At 47.7% G+C, this 21,327-nt stretch overlaps 1 protein-coding gene across 1 annotated transcript; it reads left to right on the top strand.

Annotated features, from left to right (window-relative positions):
- Positions 1-4,520: 4,520 nt before the first annotated feature.
- Positions 4,521-20,815, top strand: ptena (phosphatase and tensin homolog A). Its single transcript, XM_060878986.1, has 9 exons — positions 4,521-6,119; positions 8,885-8,969; positions 9,064-9,108; positions 10,481-10,524; positions 11,665-11,903; positions 12,604-12,745; positions 12,912-13,078; positions 13,188-13,484; positions 19,352-20,815. The coding sequence occupies exons 1-9, from the start codon at positions 6,044-6,046 to the stop codon at positions 19,535-19,537; spliced, it is 1,281 nt and encodes a 426-aa protein (XP_060734969.1). The 5' UTR covers positions 4,521-6,043; the 3' UTR covers positions 19,538-20,815.
- Positions 20,816-21,327: the final 512 nt, after the last annotated feature.

Below are 21,327 nucleotides of genomic sequence, written 5' to 3'. Positions count from 1 at the left end.
TATAACACACTAACACTCTATAACACACTCTAACATTCTGTAACACACTAACACTCTATAACACACTCTAACATTCTATAACACACGTACACTCTATAACACACTATAACATTCTATAACACACTAACACTCTATAACACACTAACAATCTATAACACACTCTAACATTCTATAACACACTCTAACATTCTATAACACACTAACACTCTATAACACACTTACACTCTATAACACACTCTAACATTCTATAACACACTTACACTCTATAACACACTCTATAACACTCTATAACACACTCTAACATTCTGTAACACACTTACACTCTATAACACACTCTATAACACACTAACACTCTATAACACACTCTAACATTCTGTAACACACTAACACTCTATAACACACTCTAACATTCTGTAACACACTTACACTCTATAACACACTCTATAACACACTCTATAACACACTAACACTCTATAACACACTCTAACATTCTGTAACACACTTACACTCTATAACACACTCTATAACACACTAACACTCTATAACACACTCTAACATTCTGTAACACACTAACACTCTATAACACACTCTAACATTCTGTAACACACTTACACTCTATAACACACTCTATAACACACTCTATAACACACTAACACTCTATAACACACTCTAACATTCTGTAACACACTTACACTCTATAACACACTCTATAACACACTAACACTCTATAACACATTCTAACATTCTGTAACACACTAACACTCTATAACACACTTACACTCTATAACACACTCTAACATTCTATAACACACTTACACTCTATAACACACTCTATAACACACTAACACTCTATAACACACTCTAACATTCTGTAACACACTTACACTCTATAACACACTCTATAACACACTAACACTCTATAACACACTCTAACATTCTGTAACACACTAACACTCTATAACACACTCTAACATTCTGTAACACACTTACACTCTATAACACACTCTATAACACACTCTATAACACACTAACACTCTATAACACACTCTAACATTCTGTAACACACTTACACTCTATAACACACTCTATAACACACTAACACTCTATAACACATTCTAACATTCTGTAACACACTAACACTCTATAACACACTCTAACATTCTGTAACACACTTACACTCTATAACACACTTATAACACACTAACACTATAACACAATCTAACACCAGGGCTGTCAAGTGTCACGCATTGAGAGTGACAGTCACACATTTGGGTCTTTTCTCCCGCTCTCCCACCACACATTGTATTTCTCACGCAGAAAAACTTTTTGACTATTTATCATATATTTAATATTTAATAAGCCTCAGCGCCCTAAATGTATCAGTCCGCACCGCTGTCTATATGGAACCGGGCAGGAACCAAGCGTGTCTCACCTGGAGCTCTTAGTCGAGCCTGACATTTATCAGCCAATCAAAAAAAAGAGGCTACACAACAGCCAATCAGAAAACAGCACTATTGTATCTGGGTAAGATTTAACGCAACAACCAATGAAAAAAAGCAGATCCTGGAATTGTTCATCATCATCATCCTCGTTCACCCACAGAGAAAAGCTCTGGAGCTGTGAGCATCACTTTGAGCACAGAGTAAGTCATGATCTCCTGTTTAATGTTACAACTAATTCACAACTTGTTTGACACAAACAATGACATTGTGACTGCTTTTAGAGACGTTTCCCAGATCATCAGCAGGAGTTTTTCATCAGTGTCTGTAACTTAGCCAACAGTTTTACAGCCTGTTCACTGACAACACCTGCTCAGAACATGTAGTCTAGGGCCAGTGGTTCTCAAACTGGGGCCCTGAGATGGTGCCAGAAAACATCTGAGTAATAATAATTTTTTCAAAGGTGACTGGATTGAACCAATTTGGGAAGCTATTAAAGATCGCAGCCTTTGTTTTAGAGCTTCCACATTCTAATGCTGAGGCCCAGAGGGTATTTTCGATGGTCGGTTTGAACAAAAGCTCAACACGAAACAGCTCGTCTCTGGACGGGACATTGTCCTCAATCATGACCCTAAAAATGTCTGGGCTTGAGCTAAACTGTTTTATATGGGAGCAACATTACATATGATAAAGGAGTCCAAAAAGGTAACAAACACTTACAATAAACACCACCAGTCATAATCTCTCTCTCTCTCTCTCTCTCTCTCTCTCTCTCTCACACACACACACACACACACAAATTAATAAATGGAATTTGAATAAGTACTTTGTATAACACACTCTATTACACTAACATTCTGTAACACACTCTAACATTCTATAACATAATCTAACACACTGTCACATACACTAACACACTCTAACATTCTGTAACACACTTTAACACACTGTAACATTCTGTAACACTAACACACTGTAACATCCTGTAACAGACGTTTACACACTGTAACTGTCAGGGTGCCAGTGAACACTCCCAGGGCATGGCAACCCAGGGCATGGCAACCCAGGGCATGGCAACCCAGGGCATGGCCACTCCCTGACAGCTGCGACTCCAGTTGGATCCACCCGAATATTGCCGAATCCACCCGAAAGGACGAAACCCAGGAATGTAGTGACATGACATGAAATTCACACTTCTCTGCCTTCACAAACAGATGATTCTCTAACAGGTGACGAAGCACTGTTCGAACATGCACTTGATGTTCCTCTAGAGAATGGGAAAAAATAAGAATGTCATTGAAATAAACAAAAACAAATTGATTGATTGAACATCTCTCACAACACATCATTGACGAACTTTTCTCCCAGCAGTTGTCTGCTGTTTCGGATTACAGTTTGTCTATGTTTATTTTCTCTTGGACAATTGCCACTCTGTTGGAGTATTCCTGGGTTTTGACTTTTGCTCTGTTCTCCCTGTGTCATTTGCTTATTTATATTGGCCCCCTTAGAATCCTCTTGCCAGATTATTTTTCTGTTGTGCCTGGCAATTTTGTCCTTTCGCCTTATTCCTGCCTCAGCATTCTGAACTACTCATATTGAAGCCTTTCATTGCTCTTAGTCGGTGCTCTGCGTTTGAGTCCATATTTGCACCATCTGGCAAAAAGTGTTCACCGGTAGCGTCCTTAAATAGAGAAAGTGGGGTATATATGGTATCCAACCCAGAAGAGCCACAATCAAGATGGCTGCCAACCCGGACATAGCCGCTGCCCACACGAAAGTGCGGGTTGACACGCTGACATTAACATTCTGTAACACACTTTAACACACTGTCACACACTTTAACACACTGTCACAGATTTTAGCACACTCTTTAAAACACTAACATTCTGTAACACACTTTAACACACTGTCACACACTTTACCACATTGTCACACTCTTTACACACTCTTTAAAACACAGTAACATTCTGTAACACACTTTAACACACTGTCACACACTTTACCACACTGTCACACTCTTTAGCACACTCTTTAAAACACTGTAACATTCTGTAACACACTTTAACACACTGTCACACACTTTACCACACTGTCACACTCTTTAGCACACTCTTTAAAACACTGTAACATTCTGTAACACACTTTAACACACTGTCACACACTTTAACACACTGTCACACTCTTTAACACACTGTCACACTCTTTAGCACACTCTTTAAAACACTGTAACATTCTGTAACACACTTTAACACACTGTCACACTCTTTAACACACAGTAACATTCTGTAACACACTTTAACACACTGTCACATACTTTAACACACTGTCACACACTTTAACATTCTGTAACACACTTTAACACAGTCACACTCTTTAACACACTGTCACACACTTTAACATTCTGTAACACACTTTAACACAGTCACACTCTTTAACACACTGTCACACACTTTAACATTCTGTAACACACTGTCACACTCTTTAACACACAGTAACATTCTGTAACACACTTTAACACACTGTAAAATTCTGTAACACACTCTAACACACACTTTAACACACTGAAAAATTCTGTAACACACTCTAACACACACTTTAACACACAGTAACATTCTGTAACACACTTTAATACTGTCACACTTTAACAAACACTTTAATACACTGTAACATTCTGTGTGTGTGTGTGTGTGTGTGTGTGTGTGTGTGTGTGTGTGTGTGTGTGTGTGTGTGCGTGTGTGTGTGTGTGTGTGTGCGTACAGTCAGGTTTTCTTTGACTGTAACATGCATTAGAGAAACTTCCCCGATGAGCTGACCACGTGACCACTTTGACAGAACCGAAGCGCCGCCATCTTTCCCCCTCCGTGTTCTTCCGCTCTGGTCGGTGAACAGACTATAAAGCTCTTCTGCTCGGTGTCCCAAACGGCTTCTTTTAAACCCACGCTTCTTTTTCACGTGAAGCGGTGAATAATATTAATACGGTGCTTGCGACGTTCTTCGGCGAATTAGAGATTGGTATTTTATAATTTCTGGGGACTATTTGTTGTGTCTGCGGAGGGATACAGTGTTTAATTCAACCAGATCTAGCTTCTTTTTTCCTCCGCTGGAAGCCATGATGGAAGTTTGAGAGTTCAGCTGGAGAGAGACACCGTGAGACAAACGGAGAGAAACAACATGATTCCCTTCGACACATCTGCGGCTTGGACGCGTTAATGAAGCGGTGTATGAAGGTGTTGGGTGTGTGAGCGAGCTGGAGGAGGTCACACACACGCTTTTTGTGCGTTTTGTGTCGGAAATCGCGTCGACCTTTTGCGCGGAGGAGATGATGAGTGTGTAGGACGGCTTTAAACGTGCAGACACACGGACACACACACACACACACACACACACACACACAAACACACAAATGCCCCTACACACGGATTGTAAGTGCACCCGGGACTGAAACGGACGTTCTGTGGATCCTCTTCCCTTCTAATGAGAGGCGATGGAGAGGTTTTCGTGCTCGGTTCTGAGGTAAATCACGGCGGATCTGATGCTCTGCGTTTGGGCTCCTGGAGGATCGGAGAGCCCTTTTCTCTCCTGGAGGATTGGGACACTCAGGATTTCTGCTTTTGTTTTACTCTCTACGAGCATCCTGATCAGCTTTAGGACACATTTATAAGCTCATCTTGTTGACCTTTCGGTGTAATTAGTGCTATGTCTGTGATAGACACTGAGACAGTCAGCTTCAGGCCTGCTGTAGTCTGGACTGGAGCCCTGCTTGGGCCCTTAAAGCTTTAGGACACTTACACATCAAAGCATCTCGTTTATAAGCTGAAATAATCCTTGTTTTAACAAAGTGCAGCCTGCTATATGAAGCTTCGGTTCCCTTTAGAAGATTCGGGCCTGTTTGGTGGATCTCTGGCTCTATTGTAGACACACAAGGCTTCGATAATCCTAATTTTTAGACCGTAGATCTAACAGAACCTCTCGGCGGCGCGATCCGAGTCCAGGTTCGAACGTCCTGACAGACCAGAATAAACCTGCTTTATTCCGTAACTCTTCGTTAGCGGTGCTTCGTATGAATTTGAACCTTTTGCAGAAAGGAAACGGTGTAATCAGAGACCTGGTCCATCATTATCACAGACTGGATTATCTCTTCCATCCTGCTGCACCGGAGCAGATCCGTCTCCATCCTCTACGGCTTCGTCTTTGCGACCGAATACGCTCCGATCGTCGTCAGGAGATCCGGAGAACCCGAGGAACGTCCGACGCGTCCGTTTCAAATCCGATTTCACGCGTTTAAACCTTTTTTTTCAACACCACAAGGTTCTGAAATCTCTACGAGGCCCGGGATTTGACTTTAGCGTCTAAAAATAATCCAGATTTTTCGTCCGCCCACCCGGACGACGTCTTTATGTCCGTATTAAGCAGGTTCCTGAACTTTTTGGATGCAGGTATATGCTTCACGTAACCAGTGGAGGTCGCTCTAGCAGGATCCGCTGGATCGGACGTCTCCGAGGCCGCGGCGTCGTACACGTGTAAACCTAGAAATCTGATTTAAACTGTGCACACCGGGACAAACGACTTTTTCTATACAGAACCGTGTTTGTAAGTAAACCGCGATGGCGTTCATTAAGCAGATCGTCAGCCGAGAAAAGAGACGGTACCAAGAAGATGGATTCGATCTGGACCTAACGTGTATCCTTGATCTGCAAGCTGGGCTTTAAATTTGTTTTTTTGTTTTAGTTATTTATTTCTGTTTGTTTTACGTGTTTAAAATAAACTGCGGATGTGTGGATTAGGTCCGCGTCAGAGAGTGGGGTGAAGATTAGATTAGATTAGCTTAGATTAGACAAACCGTGACTCTTATTGATATGTGTTTTTCTGTCAGATTTACACCTGCGTACGACGGACGTTTTTCACAATAGTAACTGTCCGTGTCGAATGGTGCAGCTCGCGTGTTGATCAATTTCATCGCAAGATCGCGAGAAATCGGACACTTTTGAGTGTTGAGTCATAAGTTTAAGGTGGTGAGGTTTCATGACAACGTGTGTGTGTGATATGTAATGATGTGATAGTGTTGTGTCCAAAAAATGGGTCCAAAGTCCAAGCTATTTCTTTAAGAAGAAAAATGGGTCCGGATTTTAAAAGTCGTTCGAAAAAAATTCACTCAATCCTCTAGTGGAAATGTCTGGAGTGTCTTCAGCCCTGCGTTAGGACGTGGTGCTCAGTTGGAGGTGTGTGACGTCTCAACGTGTCCTCACTATTTACTTTGTCACGTTCGCGGCGGTACGATGCCTTTTTTTTTGACCCTCAGTTTGCAGTTTTACTTTTTGCTGTGTTTTGGACATCTGGTGTGTAAACGTAAGTCGAACGAATTTAAAGGTTAGTAGCAGCTCCGGTGAATCTTCTAGAGAATCGCTTGGAAGTGAATGAATCACAGAGCAGTCCAGAGTGTTCAGCTCTCGTCACGTCTGCGTGCTTTATAAAATTAGCAAGCGTGTCGGCTAGCTACGTTAGCGGCGGTTGAGGCTCGTGGTGCTGCTTCACCGCGGCGTATCGTTTCTCCAGCTGTTAGATAAGAACCTTTCTGATTGTAGCTGAACACCAAGAACAACGTAAGATCTGGGATTTTGTCTCACGCAGCAGAGTTTGGACAGATCTTTCTTGTCCAGCGATTCCTGGCTTCCTGCATTCAGGACAAAATGTTCTTCTCGCTTAGAAAGAGACTAAAATTTTCCACCGGATTTCTAAACGTTTCAGAAAAACAGATAGACTTTGTGCTCGTGTGCGTAAATTGTGTTCCTGACACACAGCTCATTTACATATAGCGACGCCCACAAAACTCCATAAAAGGTAAAGAGCACAGAGAGCTGGGGGCATGAAATGAGCGCTCAGGGTAAAGACTAACTTCAGTGCTCATAATAATAATAATATAGTAAGCATTGAGTCCTGCGTCAGCGGTGTAAGTGTGTGTTCGCGGCTCGCGGCTCACACTCGTCCTGCATTTATACTCCACTGTTACTTTTATCGCAGCTGAATAAGGTTTTTGTTGTTGTCTTTCTTTATACTTGCCAGTAAACTAAAGTGACGTTGTGTCTCAGTGTCCTGGATGGAGCTCTCAGTCCCTGAGCGAGTGAACTAGCATGAGGATGTGTTTCTGATGGAGACTCTAAAGCTCTGTGGATGAGGAGGTGTGATAAACTCTGAGTGAAGTCGTAAGTGTACCTGGAGCTCTGAGACAGACGAGTTTCAGCTAATTAATGAGCCGTCTCTGGTCGACGCGATTAGCCTAGCTAGCAGGAGACGACGCTGCTTTTTCACGTGACTCACATTCATTCTTTCTTTCTGTATCCATCTCCACCCTTCTCTTTTTGTATCCCATTTTTGTGTTTTCTTTCTTTTGTTAGCTTGAGTTTAATAAAATATTCAGAGAGACTCTGTCTGTCTCTCTGTCTGTCTCTCTCTCCCTCTCTGTGTGTCTCTCTCTGTGTGTCTCTCTCTGTGTGTCTCTCTCTGTGTGTCTCTCTCTGTGTGTCTCTCTCTGTATGTCTCTCTGTCTCTCTCTCTCCCTGTCTCTCTCTCTCTCTCTCTCTCTCTCTCTCTCTGTATCTCTCTGTATCTCTGTATCTCTCTGTATCTCTGTCTCTCTCTCTCTCTGTCTCTCTCTCCCTCTCTGTGTGTCTCTCTCTGTGTGTCTCTCTCTGTGTGTCTCTCTGTGTGTCTCTCTCTGTATGTCTCTCTGTCTCTCTCTCTCCCTGTCTCTCCCTGTCTCTCTCTCTCTCTCTCTCTCTCTCTCTCTCTCTCTCTCTGTATCTCTGTATCTCTCTGTATCTCTGTCTCTCTCTCTCTCTGTCTCTCTCTCACTCTCTCTCTGTCTCTCTGTTTCTCTCTCTCTCTCTCTCTCTCTCTCTATCGTTCACCTCTGAGACGTTGTTAATCATCTTTAAGAGCGATTTAACTCAGAATCCTATATAGTAAATGAATCACACAGACTCCGCCCCCAAACCCATCCTGCCCTTCACCTGATCAGTAGCTCACAGCTGCCCCCTAATTAACCTCCTGGCTTCATCATCAACACAGCAGCAGTGTGGAGTTTAGGATCAAGTGTTGAGTGTAATGGAGTGTAACAGGAGGTGACTGGAGCAGGAGTGTTAATAAATGTGTGTGTGTGTGTGTGTGTGTGTGTGAGAGAGAGAGACTGACAGCACCTGGCTGTTGCTGTTACGTTTTTTAGGGAACTAAAGTGAAACCCCAGCTGTCCATTTACCACCAAACCACAGAGTAACGGTCTCAGCAGTGAGACACAGAAAAATACACTCCGGACGTGTGTGGGTGTGGGTGGGTGGGTGTGTGTGTGTGTGTGTGTGAGAATAATGTGTATTAATGACAATTATCTACTGTGTTGTGTAAGTGGTGTTAATGTGATTGGAGAGATTTGGGATTCTTGACGTGTGTGTTAGATATTTACCCGAACATCATCGCTATGGGGTTTCCAGCTGAGAGACTGGAGGGAGTTTACCGCAACAAGCTAGATGATGTCGTACGGTTAGTCTCACACACACACACACACACACACTCTGCATGTCCATAAAAATAAAGTGAATTTTTCATGTTGTATTAAACTTTTTTGTCGCTGCAGGTTTTTGGATTCCAAACACAGAAACCATTACAAGATATATAATCTGTAAGTACACACACACACACACACACACACCTGTACGTCCGCTGATCAGCCGTAACATTAACACTGACAGGTGAAGACACTGACCGTTGTAATAACGACCTGTCTGTGGTGCAACAAGCAAACAGTCTGAGCTCTGTGTTGGGTTGAAGTAGGAATCCTGGGCAGGTGTGTAAGTGTCTGAGGTCTTCTGGGATGTTCCTGGTGTTCAGTAGTTAGAACCTACCAAAGGTTCTACTAAAAGGAAGAACAATCAGTGAACCAGCACCAGGCTGATGAACACATCATGTAAACATCTCCATCTGATCAGGCTGCTGTGAGATGTGCTGGACAAACAAGTCTCATCCACAAAGGATCCACATCACATTCACACACACACACACACACACACACACACACCTTCAGAGCTCTGCTACAGTCTCAAGGCTTAGAGTCAGAGCTGTTTTAGTGTTAGGATGTTACTGCACACACACACACACACCTGTACACACACTCACACACACCTGTACACACACCCACACATGCAGCTGTACACACATAAATACACACACCTGTACACACACACACCTGTACACACATACACACACACATGCAGCTGTACACACATACACACACCTGTACATATAAATACACACACCTGTACACACACACACACACATGCAGCTGTACACACCTGTACATATAAATACACACACCTCTACACACACACACACATAAATACACACACACCTGTACACATAAATACACACACACTTGTACACACAAATGCGCACACACACTTGTACACATATAAATACACACCTGTACACCCACAAATACACACAGCTGTACAGACACACATACACACACACCTGTACACATGCACATACACATACATGCAGCTGTACACATATAAATACACACGCGTACACACACACACACACACACCTGTACACATATAAATACACACACGTACACACACACCTGTACACATATAAATACACACACATGCACATACACACATACATGCAGCTGTACACACCTGTACACATATAGACACACCTGTAAAACACATACATGCAGCTGTACACATATAAATACACACACCTGTACACATGCACATACACACATACATGCAGCTGTACACACAAATACACACACATGTACACACGCACCTGTACACATATAAATACACACACCTGTAAAACACATACATGCAGCTGTACACATATAAATACGCCATTACACACACACACCTATAAACCAGTAAACATACAGAAACCTGTACACAAATACATGCACCTATACACGTATACACACACACCTGTTCACACACAGTCACACACACAATACAGTGAGTTATTATTTTAATATTTTCCTTGCTTTCATTTTCCAGATGTGCAGAACGACACTATGATACGGGCAAGTTCAATTGTCAGGGTGAGTACGGGGGAAGGGGGGGATGCGGACAAAAGCTACACCTTCACTTATACCGGTTTTCTCTCACATTTCTGCGAGTGCACATTTACAGCCGGTTCGTCTTGCGGCTCTTTAGCAGGTTATTTCTAAATCTAACATGATTCAGGTTTTTTTTTTAGCCGTATGACTCAATTTTAACTGAAGGGGAAGTGAACAAGGGGAAGCGAACGAGGGTGCGTTAAAATTGGAAACAGGATTGGCTCGAGCGCAGGATCGTTCATCTCGAAACCGAAAGACGAGAAACGAGTCGGGGGAAAATCTGAGCGCTACAGAATCAGAAGTAAGAGGAAATGGAGAGAGGAAGTGGACGAGGTGGCGTTACGTCGCAGTTAAAAAAAAAAAAAAAAAAACAGTTTCTTATTAAGGATGAAGTGCAGCAGGAGTTATTTATCTCTGCACTTTTATTTCGTCAGCCAGCTTTTGTTTGGATTTATTTTGGGGGCTAATTTTGATTTGAAGGGGAAACGAACAGAGGAAGTCGACACGAAGCGCTTTGCTGTAAAGCCTTGCTGCGGCGCGTCCTGCGGTTATTGCTGTGTGAACAGTTACAGTTTCTTTTTCCATCAGTTGTGACACTAGGGTCAGGACGAGCAACAGCAACGATAACACGATGTGACACAATAAATATACAGAAATATACACAGGAGGATGTCGAGGGCTTTTTAAAATAATGACACATGGTTTAGTTTTGCAGCTAAATTAAGAGAGGTGTTAGTTTGTTTGTGCCCACTCCTGCAGATGCCCTCGAGTCGTTTTCACGTCGTTTGGACGTCTCGTCTTTATAGAAATTGTCACGGCGACGTGAGCTGTACAGGGCCGGATCGTGTTAAAAGTCCAGAAATCTCAGAAAGCGGAGAAGGTTGGATTACTGCTGTGATTAGATTGATTAGATGTGATTTAGAAGTGCAGTATGGTATCCCACAGGGTTGTGCTTTAGGCCCCCAGATGTTCTGATTAAGTTTGCTCTCACATCTGTACTGATGTCGCTCTGTAAAGCAGAAGCCGACTGTTCCATCACTGTTACTGGATACTTTAGGCTCTGACTCCAGTTCGTCCCACAGGAAGACCGACCCTGTTCTTATTTATTTTTGTCCCTGACAGTGGCTCAGTACCCGTTTGAAGACCACAACCCGCCGCAGCTGGAGCTCATTAAGCCGTTCTGTGAGGATCTCGATCAGTGGCTCTCCGAGGACGAGAACCACGTCGCTGCCATTCACTGCAAAGCGGGAAAAGGGCGCACAGGGGTGATGATCTGCGCTTATCTGTTGCATCGTGGGAAATTTATGGAGGCGCAGGAAGCTCTGGATTTCTACGGAGAAGTTAGAACCAGGGACAAGAAGGTACGTCACTTGTTATTTATTCGATATCGAGCCGCTTTGTGGAGGTTCGAGTGATGTTTATTAAAGGTGAGAGTCGGGCCGACAAACAAAACAAACGTGTAGCCAATGAGCAGAAAGGGGCGTGTCTTGTGAATATGCAGCAGAGAGTGTTCAGTGTTCTGACGTTAGCAGAAAGCGATTGAAACACTGACATGGCGGATACCTGTCGTTACCCCTGCCTCGAGTTCTAGGTGACGAACGTTGTCTTTGGCGTGAAACAGAGCTAAACCTTTCACGCTACAACACACAGTACTACAAAAACACATTTGTGTTACCATAGTATTACTCATTGTGTTCATTTACTGATAAAAATATTCCCTCGGTCAGCCGCCCCAGCAGGTTCCGCCATAATAGTTGCCTGGGTTACGTATGTATGTGTGGGGCGGAGCTAATACAGGGGTGACACCCATTTGGGTTAGGGGCGTGTTTGTTTTGGTGATTTTTAATGTCAACATTGGCTTTCAAACATCGTGCACCGCACCTTTAACTTTAATCACGTTTCACCAGCAGGGTCTGTGTATTTTAATGAAGTTATTTTACAATAAAATGTTCCAATGAATACATTAACAGAGTTGTTCTTCTGTTGTTCTAAAGTTAAACCCTGCTCTTGTTCGAGATCCGGGGCTTTTGAGCCTGACTGCTGTGTTGTTTTGTGTGTCAGGGCGTGACGATCCCGAGTCAGCGGCGGTACGTGCACTATTACAGCTTCCTGCTGAAAAACCATCTGGACTACAAACCCGTGGCTCTGCTCTTCCACAAGATGGTGTTCGAGACGCAGCCCATGTTCAGCAGCGGCACCTGCAGTAAGTCCCAGCAGGGCCATGTTAATGTTACTGATGAACTCATGGGGGTTGTCATGGTAACACTTTAGTTTGACAGTTTTAGCTGCTGTTGAGTTACCCAGAAATTTGGGGAAATTCCGTACAGGAAGTGACATCACATTAAAGCGATTCTCTTTCTCGGTCTCAGACCCTCAGTTTGTCGTGTACCAGCTGAAAGTGAAGATCCACACGTCGAATCCGTCTCACACGAGGCGAGAGGACAAACACGTTATTTTCGAGTTTCCTCAGCCACTTCCTGTTTGTGGAGACATCAAAGTCGAGTTCTTTCATAAACAGAACAAGATGTTGAAGAAGGTCAGTGACCTTTGACCCCTTGTTTTTATCTGAACTCTGAACTCACCTTGCGTCAGATGTGTAGCGTGTTTTATAAAACGTGTGTGTGTGTGTGTGTGTGTTCCTTCAGGAGAAGATGTTCCACTTCTGGGTGAATACGTTCTTCATCCCCGGGCCAGACGAGAGCGGAGAGCGAGTGGAGAACGGCTCGGCTATGAACGACAGCGACAGCCACTCGTCCAATCAGAGCCAGAGCTCTCCCTCAGAGAGGGATCGAGGGATGGGTGGAGGGGAGAGAGAGAGAGAGAAGGAGAGAGACCGGGAGAGAGAAGGAGAGAGGGACTACTTGATTCTAGTGCTGACGAAGAACGACCTGGACAAAGCGAATAAAGACAAAGCGAACAGATATTTCTCTCCTAACTTTAAGGTGAGGACACGACAGAAACACCTGAGACACACTCTGTGTTCTGTAGTGAGAACTCGACAAGACGCACAATAAAACTGTGGGGCGTTACTGTGGGGCGTTACTGTGGGGCGTTACAGAGGGACCTTACTGTGGGGCGTTACAGAGGGACGTTACTGTGGGGCGTTACTGTGGGGCGTTACTGTGGGGCGTTACTGTGGGGCGTTACAGAGGGGCGTTACAGAGGGGCGTTACAGAGGGACCTTACTGTGGGGCGTTACAGAGGGACGTTACTGTAGGGCGTTACTGTAGGGCGTTACTGTAGGGCGTTACAGAGGGGCGTTACTGTGGGCCGTTACTGTGGGGCGTTACAGAGGGACGTTACTGTGGGGCGTTACAGAGGGGCGTTACTGTGGGTCGTTACAGAGGGACGTTACTGTGGTGCGTTACTGTGGGGCGTTACAGAGGGACCTTACTGTGGGGCGTTACAGAGGGACCTTACTGTGGGGCGTTACAGAGGGACCTTACTGTGGGGCGTTACAGAGGGGCATTACTGTGGGGCGTTACGGAGGGACCTTACTGTGGGGCGTTACTGTGTGGCCTTACTGTGGGGCGTTACAGAGGGACCTTACTGTGGGGCGTTACAGAGGGGCGTTACTGTGGGGCGTTACAGAGGGACCTTACTGTGGGGCGTTACAGAGGGGCGTTACTGTGGGGCGTTACTGTGGGGCGTTACAGAGGGACCTTACTGTGGGGCGTTACTGAGGGGCGTTACAGAGGGACCTTACTGTGGGGCGTTACTGTGTGGCCTTACAGAGGGGCGTTACTGTGTGGCCTTACAGAGGGGCGTTACTGTGGGGCGTTACAGAGGGGCGTTACAGAGGGGCGTTACAGAGGGGCGTTACAGAGGGACCTTACTGTGTGGCCTTACTGTGGGGCGTTACAGAGGGGCGTTACTGTGGGGCGTTACTGTGGGGCGTTACAGAGGGACCTTACTGTGGGGCGTTACAGAGGGGCGTTACTGTGGGGCGTTACAGAGGGACCTTACTGTGGGGCGTTACAGAGGGACGTTACTGTGTAGCGTTACTGTGGGGCGTTACTGTGGGGCGTTACAGAGGGGCGTTACAGAGGGACCTTACTGTGGGGCGTTACTGTGTGGCCTTACAGAGGGGCGTTACTGTGGGGCATTACAGAGGGGCATTACAGAGGGACCTTACTGTGTGGCCTTACTGTGGGGCGTTACAGAGGGGCGTTACTGTGGGGCGTTACAGAGGGGCGTTACTGTGGTGCGTTACAGAGGGACCTTACTGTGGGGCGTTACTGTGTGGCCTTACTGTGGGGCGTTACAGAGGGGTGTTACAGTGGGGCGTTACTGTGGGGCATTACAGAGGGACCTTACTGTGTGGCCTTACTGTGGTGCGTTACTGTGGGGCGTTACTGTGGGGCGTTACAGAGGGACCTTACTGTGGGGCGTTACTGTGTGGCCTTACAGAGGGGCGTTACAGAGGGGCGTTACAGAGGGGCGTTGCAGAGGGACCTTACTGTGTGGCCTTACTGTGGGACGTTACTGTGGGGCGTTACTGTGGGGCGTTACAGAGGGGCGTTACTGTGGGTCGTTACAGAGGGGCGTTACTGTGGGGCATTACAGAGGGACCTTACTGTGTGGCCTTACTGTGGGGCGTTACTGTGGGGCGTTACAGAGGGACCTTACTGTGGGGCGTTACAGAGGGACCTTACTGTGGGGCGTTACAGAGGGACCTTACTGTGGGGCGTTACAGAGGGGCATTACTGTGGGGCGTTACGGAGGGACCTTACTGTGGGGCGTTACTGTGTGGCCTTACTGTGGGGCGTTACAGAGGGACCTTACTGTGGGGCGTTACAGAGGGGCGTTACTGTGGGGCGTTACAGAGGGACCTTACTGTGGGGCGTTACAGAGGGGCGTTACTGTGGGGCGTTACTGTGGGGCGTTACAGAGGGACCTTACTGTGGGGCGTTACTGAGGGGCGTTACAGAGGGACCTTACTGTGGGGCGTTACTGTGTGGCCTTACAGAGGGGCGTTACTGTGTGGCCTTACAGAGGGGCGTTACTGTGGGGCGTTACAGAGGGGCGTTACAGAGGGGCGTTACAGAGGGACCTTACTGTGGGGCCTTACTGTGGGGCGTTACAGAGGGGCGTTACTGTGGGGCGTTACAGAGGGACCTTACTGTGGGGCGTTACAGAGGGGCGTTACTGTGGGGCGTTACAGAGGGACCTTACTGTGGGGCGTTACAGAGGGACGTTACTGTGTAGCGTTACTGTGGGGCGTTACAGAGGGGCGTTACAGAGGGACCTTACTGTGGCCTTACAGAGGGGCGTTACTGTGGGGCATTACAGAGGGGCATTACAGAGGGACCTTACTGTGTGGCCTTACTGTGGGGCGTTACAGAGGGGCGTTACTGTGGGGCGTTACAGAGGGGCGTTACTGTGGTGCGTTACAGAGGGACCTTACTGTGGGGCGTTACTGTGTGGCCTTACTGTGGGGCGTTACAGAGGGGTGTTACAGTGGGGCGTTACTGTGGGGCATTACAGAGGGACCTTACTGTGTGGCCTTACTGTGGTGCGTTACTGTGGGGCGTTACTGTGGGGCGTTACAGAGGGACCTTACTGTGGGGCGTTACTGTGTGGCCTTACTGTGGGGCGTTACAGAGGGACCTTACTGTGGGGCGTTACAGAGGGGCATTACTGTGGGGCGTTACGGAGGGACCTTACTGTGGGGCGTTACTGTGTGGCCTTACTGTGGGGCGTTACAGAGGGACCTTACTGTGGGGCGTTACAGAGGGGCGTTACTGTGGGGCGTTACAGAGGGACCTTACTGTGGGGCATTACAGAGGGGCGTTACTGTGGGGCGTTACAGAGGGACCTTACTGTGGGGCGTTACTGAGGGGCGTTACAGAGGGACCTTACTGTGGGGCGTTACTGTGTGGCCTTACAGAGGGGCGTTACTGTGTGGCCTTACAGAGGGGCGTTACAGAGGGGCGTTACAGAGGGGCGTTGCAGAGGGACCTTACTGTGTGGCCTTACTGTGGGGCGATACTGTGGGGCGTTACTGTGGGGCGTTACAGAGGGACCTTACTGTGGGGCGTTACAGAGGGGCGTTACTGTGGGGCGTTACAGAGGGACCTTACTGTGGGGCGTTACAGAGGGACGTTACTGTGTAGCGTTACTGTGGGGCGTTACTGTGGGGCGTTACAGAGGGGCGTTACAGAGGGACCTTACTGTGGGGCGTTACTGTGTGGCCTTACAGAGGGGCGTTACTGTGGGGCATTACAGAGGGGCATTACAGAGGGACCTTACTGTGTGGCCTTACTGTGGGGCGTTACAGAGGGGCGTTACTGTGGGGCGTTACAGAGGGACCTTACTGTGGGGCGTTACTGTGTGGCCTTACTGTGGGGCGTTACAGAGGGGCGTTACTGTAGGGCGTTACAGAGGGGCGTTACTGTAGGGCGTTACAGAGGGGCCTTACTGTGGGGCGTTACAGAGGGGCCTTACTGTGGGGCGTTACAGAGGGGCGTTACAGAGGGGCCTTACTGTGGGGCGTTACTGTGTGGCCTTACAGAGGGGCGTTACTGTGGGGCGTTACTGAGGGGCGTTACTGTGGGGCATTACAGAGGGGCGTTACAGAGGGACCTTACTGTGTGGCCTTACTGTGGGGCGTTACAGAGGGGCCTTACTGTGGGGCGTTACAGAGGGGCGTTACTGTGGGGCGTTACAGAGGGACCTTACTGTGGGGCGTTACAGAGGGACGTTACTGTGTAGCGTTACTGTGGGGCGTTACAGAGGGGCGTTACAGAGGGACCTTACTGTGGGGCGTTACTGTGTGGCCTTACAGAGGGGCGTTACAGAGGGGCATTACAGAGGGACCTTACTGTGTGGCCTTACTGTGGGGTGTTACAGAGGGGCGTTACAGAGGGGCGTTACTGTGGGGCGTTACAGAGGGACCTTACTGTGGGGCGTTACTGTGTGGCCTTACTGTGGGGCGTTACAGAGGGACCTTACTGTGGGGCGTTACAGAGGGACCTTACTGTGGGGCGTTACAGAGGGACGTTACTGTGGGGCGTTACAGAGGGACGTTACTGTGGGGCGTTACTGTGGGGCGTTACTGTGGGGCGTTACAGAGGGGCTTTACTGTGGGGCGTTACAGAGGGACGTTACTGTGGGGCGTTACAGAGGGACGTTACTGTGGGGCGTTACTGTAGGGCGTTACAGAGGGGCGTTACTGTGGGGCGTTACAGAGGGGCCTTACTGTGGGGCGTTACAGAGGGGCCTTACTGTGGGGCGTTACAGAGGGGCCTTACTGTGGGGCCTTACAGAGGGGCGTTACTGTGGGGCGTTACAGAGGGGCGTTACAGAGGGACCTTACTGTGTGGCCTTACTGTGGGGCGTTACAGAGGGGCGTTACTGTAGGGCGTTACAGAGGGGCGTTACTGTAGGGCGTTACAGAGGGGCGTTACAGTGGGGCGTTACAGAGGGGCGTTACTGTGGGGCGTTACAGAGGGGCCTTACTGTGGGGCGTTACAGAGGGGCCTTACTGTGTGGCCTTACAGAGGGGCATTACTGTGGGGCGTTACAGAGGGGCGTTACTGTGGGGCATTACAGAGGGGCGTTACAGAGGGACCTTACTGTGTGGCCTTACTGTGGGGCGTTACTGTGGGGCGTTACAGAGGGGCGTTACTGTGGGGCGTTACAGAGGGACCTTACTGTGGGGCGTTACAGAGGGGCGTTACTGTGTGGCGTTACAGAGGGGCGTTACTGACTGGGGCGCTACAGAGGGTTTAAACACACAAACTAACCCTGAAAACACCTCACAGGTGAACAAACCTGTCATTATAGACCAGGGCTGAATCCTACAACCTTCACTTAACTCCCTCTCTCTCTCCCTCTCTCTCTCTCCCTCTCTCTCTCTCCCTCTCTCTCTCTCTCTCTCTCTCTCTCTCCCTCTCTCTCTCTCTTCCTCTCCCTCCCTCCCTTTCCCTCTCTCCCTTTCCCTCTCTCCCTCCCTTTCCCTCTCTCTCTCTCTCTCTCTCTCTCTCTCTCTCTCTCTCTCTCTCCCCCTCTCTCTCTCTTCCTCTCCCTCTATCCCTCCCTCTCCCTCTCTCTCTCCCTCTCTCCCCCTCTCTCCCTCCCTCTCTCTCTCTCCCTCTCTCCCCCTCTCTCCCCCTCTCTCCCTCCCTCTCTCTCCCTCTCCCTCCCTCCCTCCCTCCCCCTCCCTCCCTCCCTCTGTCTCTCTCTCTCCCCCCCCCCTCTCTCTCTCTCTCTCCCTCTCCCTCCCTCTCTCTCCCCCTCTCTCCCTCCCTCTCTCTCCCTCTCCCTCCCTCCCTCCCTCCCTCCCTCTGTCTCTCTCTCTCTCCCCCCCCTCTCTCTCTCTTCCTCTCCCTCTCTCCCTCCCACTCCCTCCCTCTCTCTCCCCCTCTCTCTCTCTCCCCCCCTCTCTCTCTCTCCCTCTCTCTCTCCCCCCCTCTCCCTCTCTCTCTTCCCCTCCCTCCCTCTCTCCCTCCCTTTCCCTCCCTCCCTCCCTTTCCCTCTCTCCCCCTCTCTCCCTCCCTCTCTCTCTCTCTCTCTCTCTCTCCCCCTCTCTCCCTCTTCCTCTCCCTCCCTCTCCCTCCCCCTCTCTTCCTCTCCCTCCCTCTCTCTTCCTCTCCCTCCCTCTCCCTCCCCCTCTCTCTCTCTTCCTCTCTCTCCCTCCCTCTCTCCCCCTCCCCCTCCCCCTCTCTCTCTCTCTCTCTCTCTCTCTCTCTCTCTCTCTCTCTCCCTCTCTCCCCCTCTCTCCCTCTTCCTCTCCCCCTCTCTCCCTCTTACTCCTCCCCCCCCCCCTCCCTCCCCCCCCCCCCCCCTCTCCCTCTCTCTCTCACAGGTGAAGCTGTTTTTCACTAAGACAGTGGATGAGACGTCAAACTCGGAGGCGAGCACTTCTGCCTCTGTCACTCCGGACGTTAGTGACAATGAGCCGGATCATTACCGTTATTCGGACACGACTGACTCGGACCCTGAGAACGAACCGTTTGACGAGGAACAGCACACGCAGATCACAAAAGTCTAAACGCTTCTCTCACTCACACACACACACACATTCAGCTACCTATAATAGACATGGACATAAAAAGCCAACCAACACCAGACAAAAAAAAAAAGGAGAAAACTTGAAAAATGTACTGAAGAGAAAAGGACCTGCCCCACGTCGACCTCGCTAACCGAACCATCACTTCTGCTCTCTTGACCAACCTCCGCTTTTATTATTATTATTATTATTAATTATTATATGAATATTGACGTCATTGGCTGAGGCGAGTGGGCGGGTCCTGTAGCTACTCTGTATATATATCTATATATAAATATAAATATAAATCTATATAAAAAAAAAAATCCAGTTTTGTGTTGGATGATAAAAACTTTGCAATCAGGCGAGGAGAGGAGGAGCAGGACGGACGAAGATGAAACCGCAGTCGTTTATTTTTCCGCCGTTCTTTTTTTTCTTTGTTCTCTTCACCCAGGCCAGTGCTGCCGTCGCCAGTCGCTCCCTCCGTCTCCTCCTCTCGCTCGCTCCCTTGTGAAACCCCACCCGTCCCATCCCATCCCCCGTCCCTCGCTCGCTCTCCTCCCCAGGCGTGTGCTGATCGTCAGGCGACGCATCGCCGTATTCCTGACCGTAGATATTTTAGATATCGCTGTGACGTGTTCCAAATAATCGAAGTACACTAAAAGAGTCTAGACGTCGTGAAGCCTGAATGGGACGCGGCCGAGACGTACGGAGCTCGTATCGTGACGTCGTGATTAGACTTTTCTTCCCTGAGACGTAAATCGAAATGATTTCGATATCTAAATATAGTGCGTAACACCGCAGTTAAACGAGACATGATTATTTTTTGCCCGTGTGAGACACACGTCATCAGTGGGCGGAGCATCAGCCTAACGAGCTAACGTTTTACACAATCGCCATGTCAGCGCACGCCTATTTCCCCTTACCGTGAACGCTTCTCGTGCCGTCTGCAATCCCTCGATACTTGACCTTCGACCCTTCTTTTCACCTCGCGCTGTGAACTATGAATTCTGGGATGCGTAGTTCCTTTCCCTTTCCTCGCTGTGTATAATGTTAAACTTTGCAGAAAGAAGAGAACCATGTAATTGTCCTTTTTTTTTTTTTTTTTTTAATCCTAAGATAAGTCTATATAAATATATCTATATACAATACACAGAAGCGCAGGGAACCAGTGTTTGCAATAATGTTAACACTCAACATTTAAAGGACAAACTGGTGTGCATGTTATATTGGAGTTAGTGTACATGTTTAATAAATGCTATACAATGTGTTTTTATTAAAGGCACGTGTCTGTACATTTTGTGTCTCCGCACAGCACGAACAGGAAGTTGCATCTATTCCAGAGCTAATTTTGTCCGATCTTATAAGATCTTATAAGATCGGACGCCGCTGGCTCAAAGGTGGGGTCTCTGTTGTTTCAGAAAACTGAGTCGGGCCGAATAATAAACAAAAAACAAAGCTAAAATGTAGCCAATGAGCAGAAAGGGGCGGGTCTTGTTGATATGGGCGGAGAGAGTGTTCAGTGCGCATGTGTGACATTAGCAGAAAGTGGTTTTAACATTGACATGGAGGATAAAAACAAAGAAAGAAAGAGAAGAAAGACTTACGATAAGGTAAGAAGTAGGACGTGTTAATATAGGATCAGCTTTCCAGCGCTGGAGAGAACTGAAGGAGCAGGAAGTTGGTCACATTCACAGATTGGAGTTTCCTGAGTCAATAACTCCTGAGCTAAACGCTGTTACTACACAAATAACACCTCTTTTCTATCGTAGTAATGTAGAGACGCAGCTACA

This window comes from Tachysurus vachellii, chromosome 10 (assembly GCF_030014155.1).
Source record: "Tachysurus vachellii isolate PV-2020 chromosome 10, HZAU_Pvac_v1, whole genome shotgun sequence".
Classification (NCBI taxonomy): domain Eukaryota; kingdom Metazoa; phylum Chordata; class Actinopteri; order Siluriformes; family Bagridae; genus Tachysurus; species Tachysurus vachellii.
The sequence above is the reverse complement of the archived record's forward strand: the minus strand, read 5'-3'. Positions and strand labels throughout refer to the sequence as shown.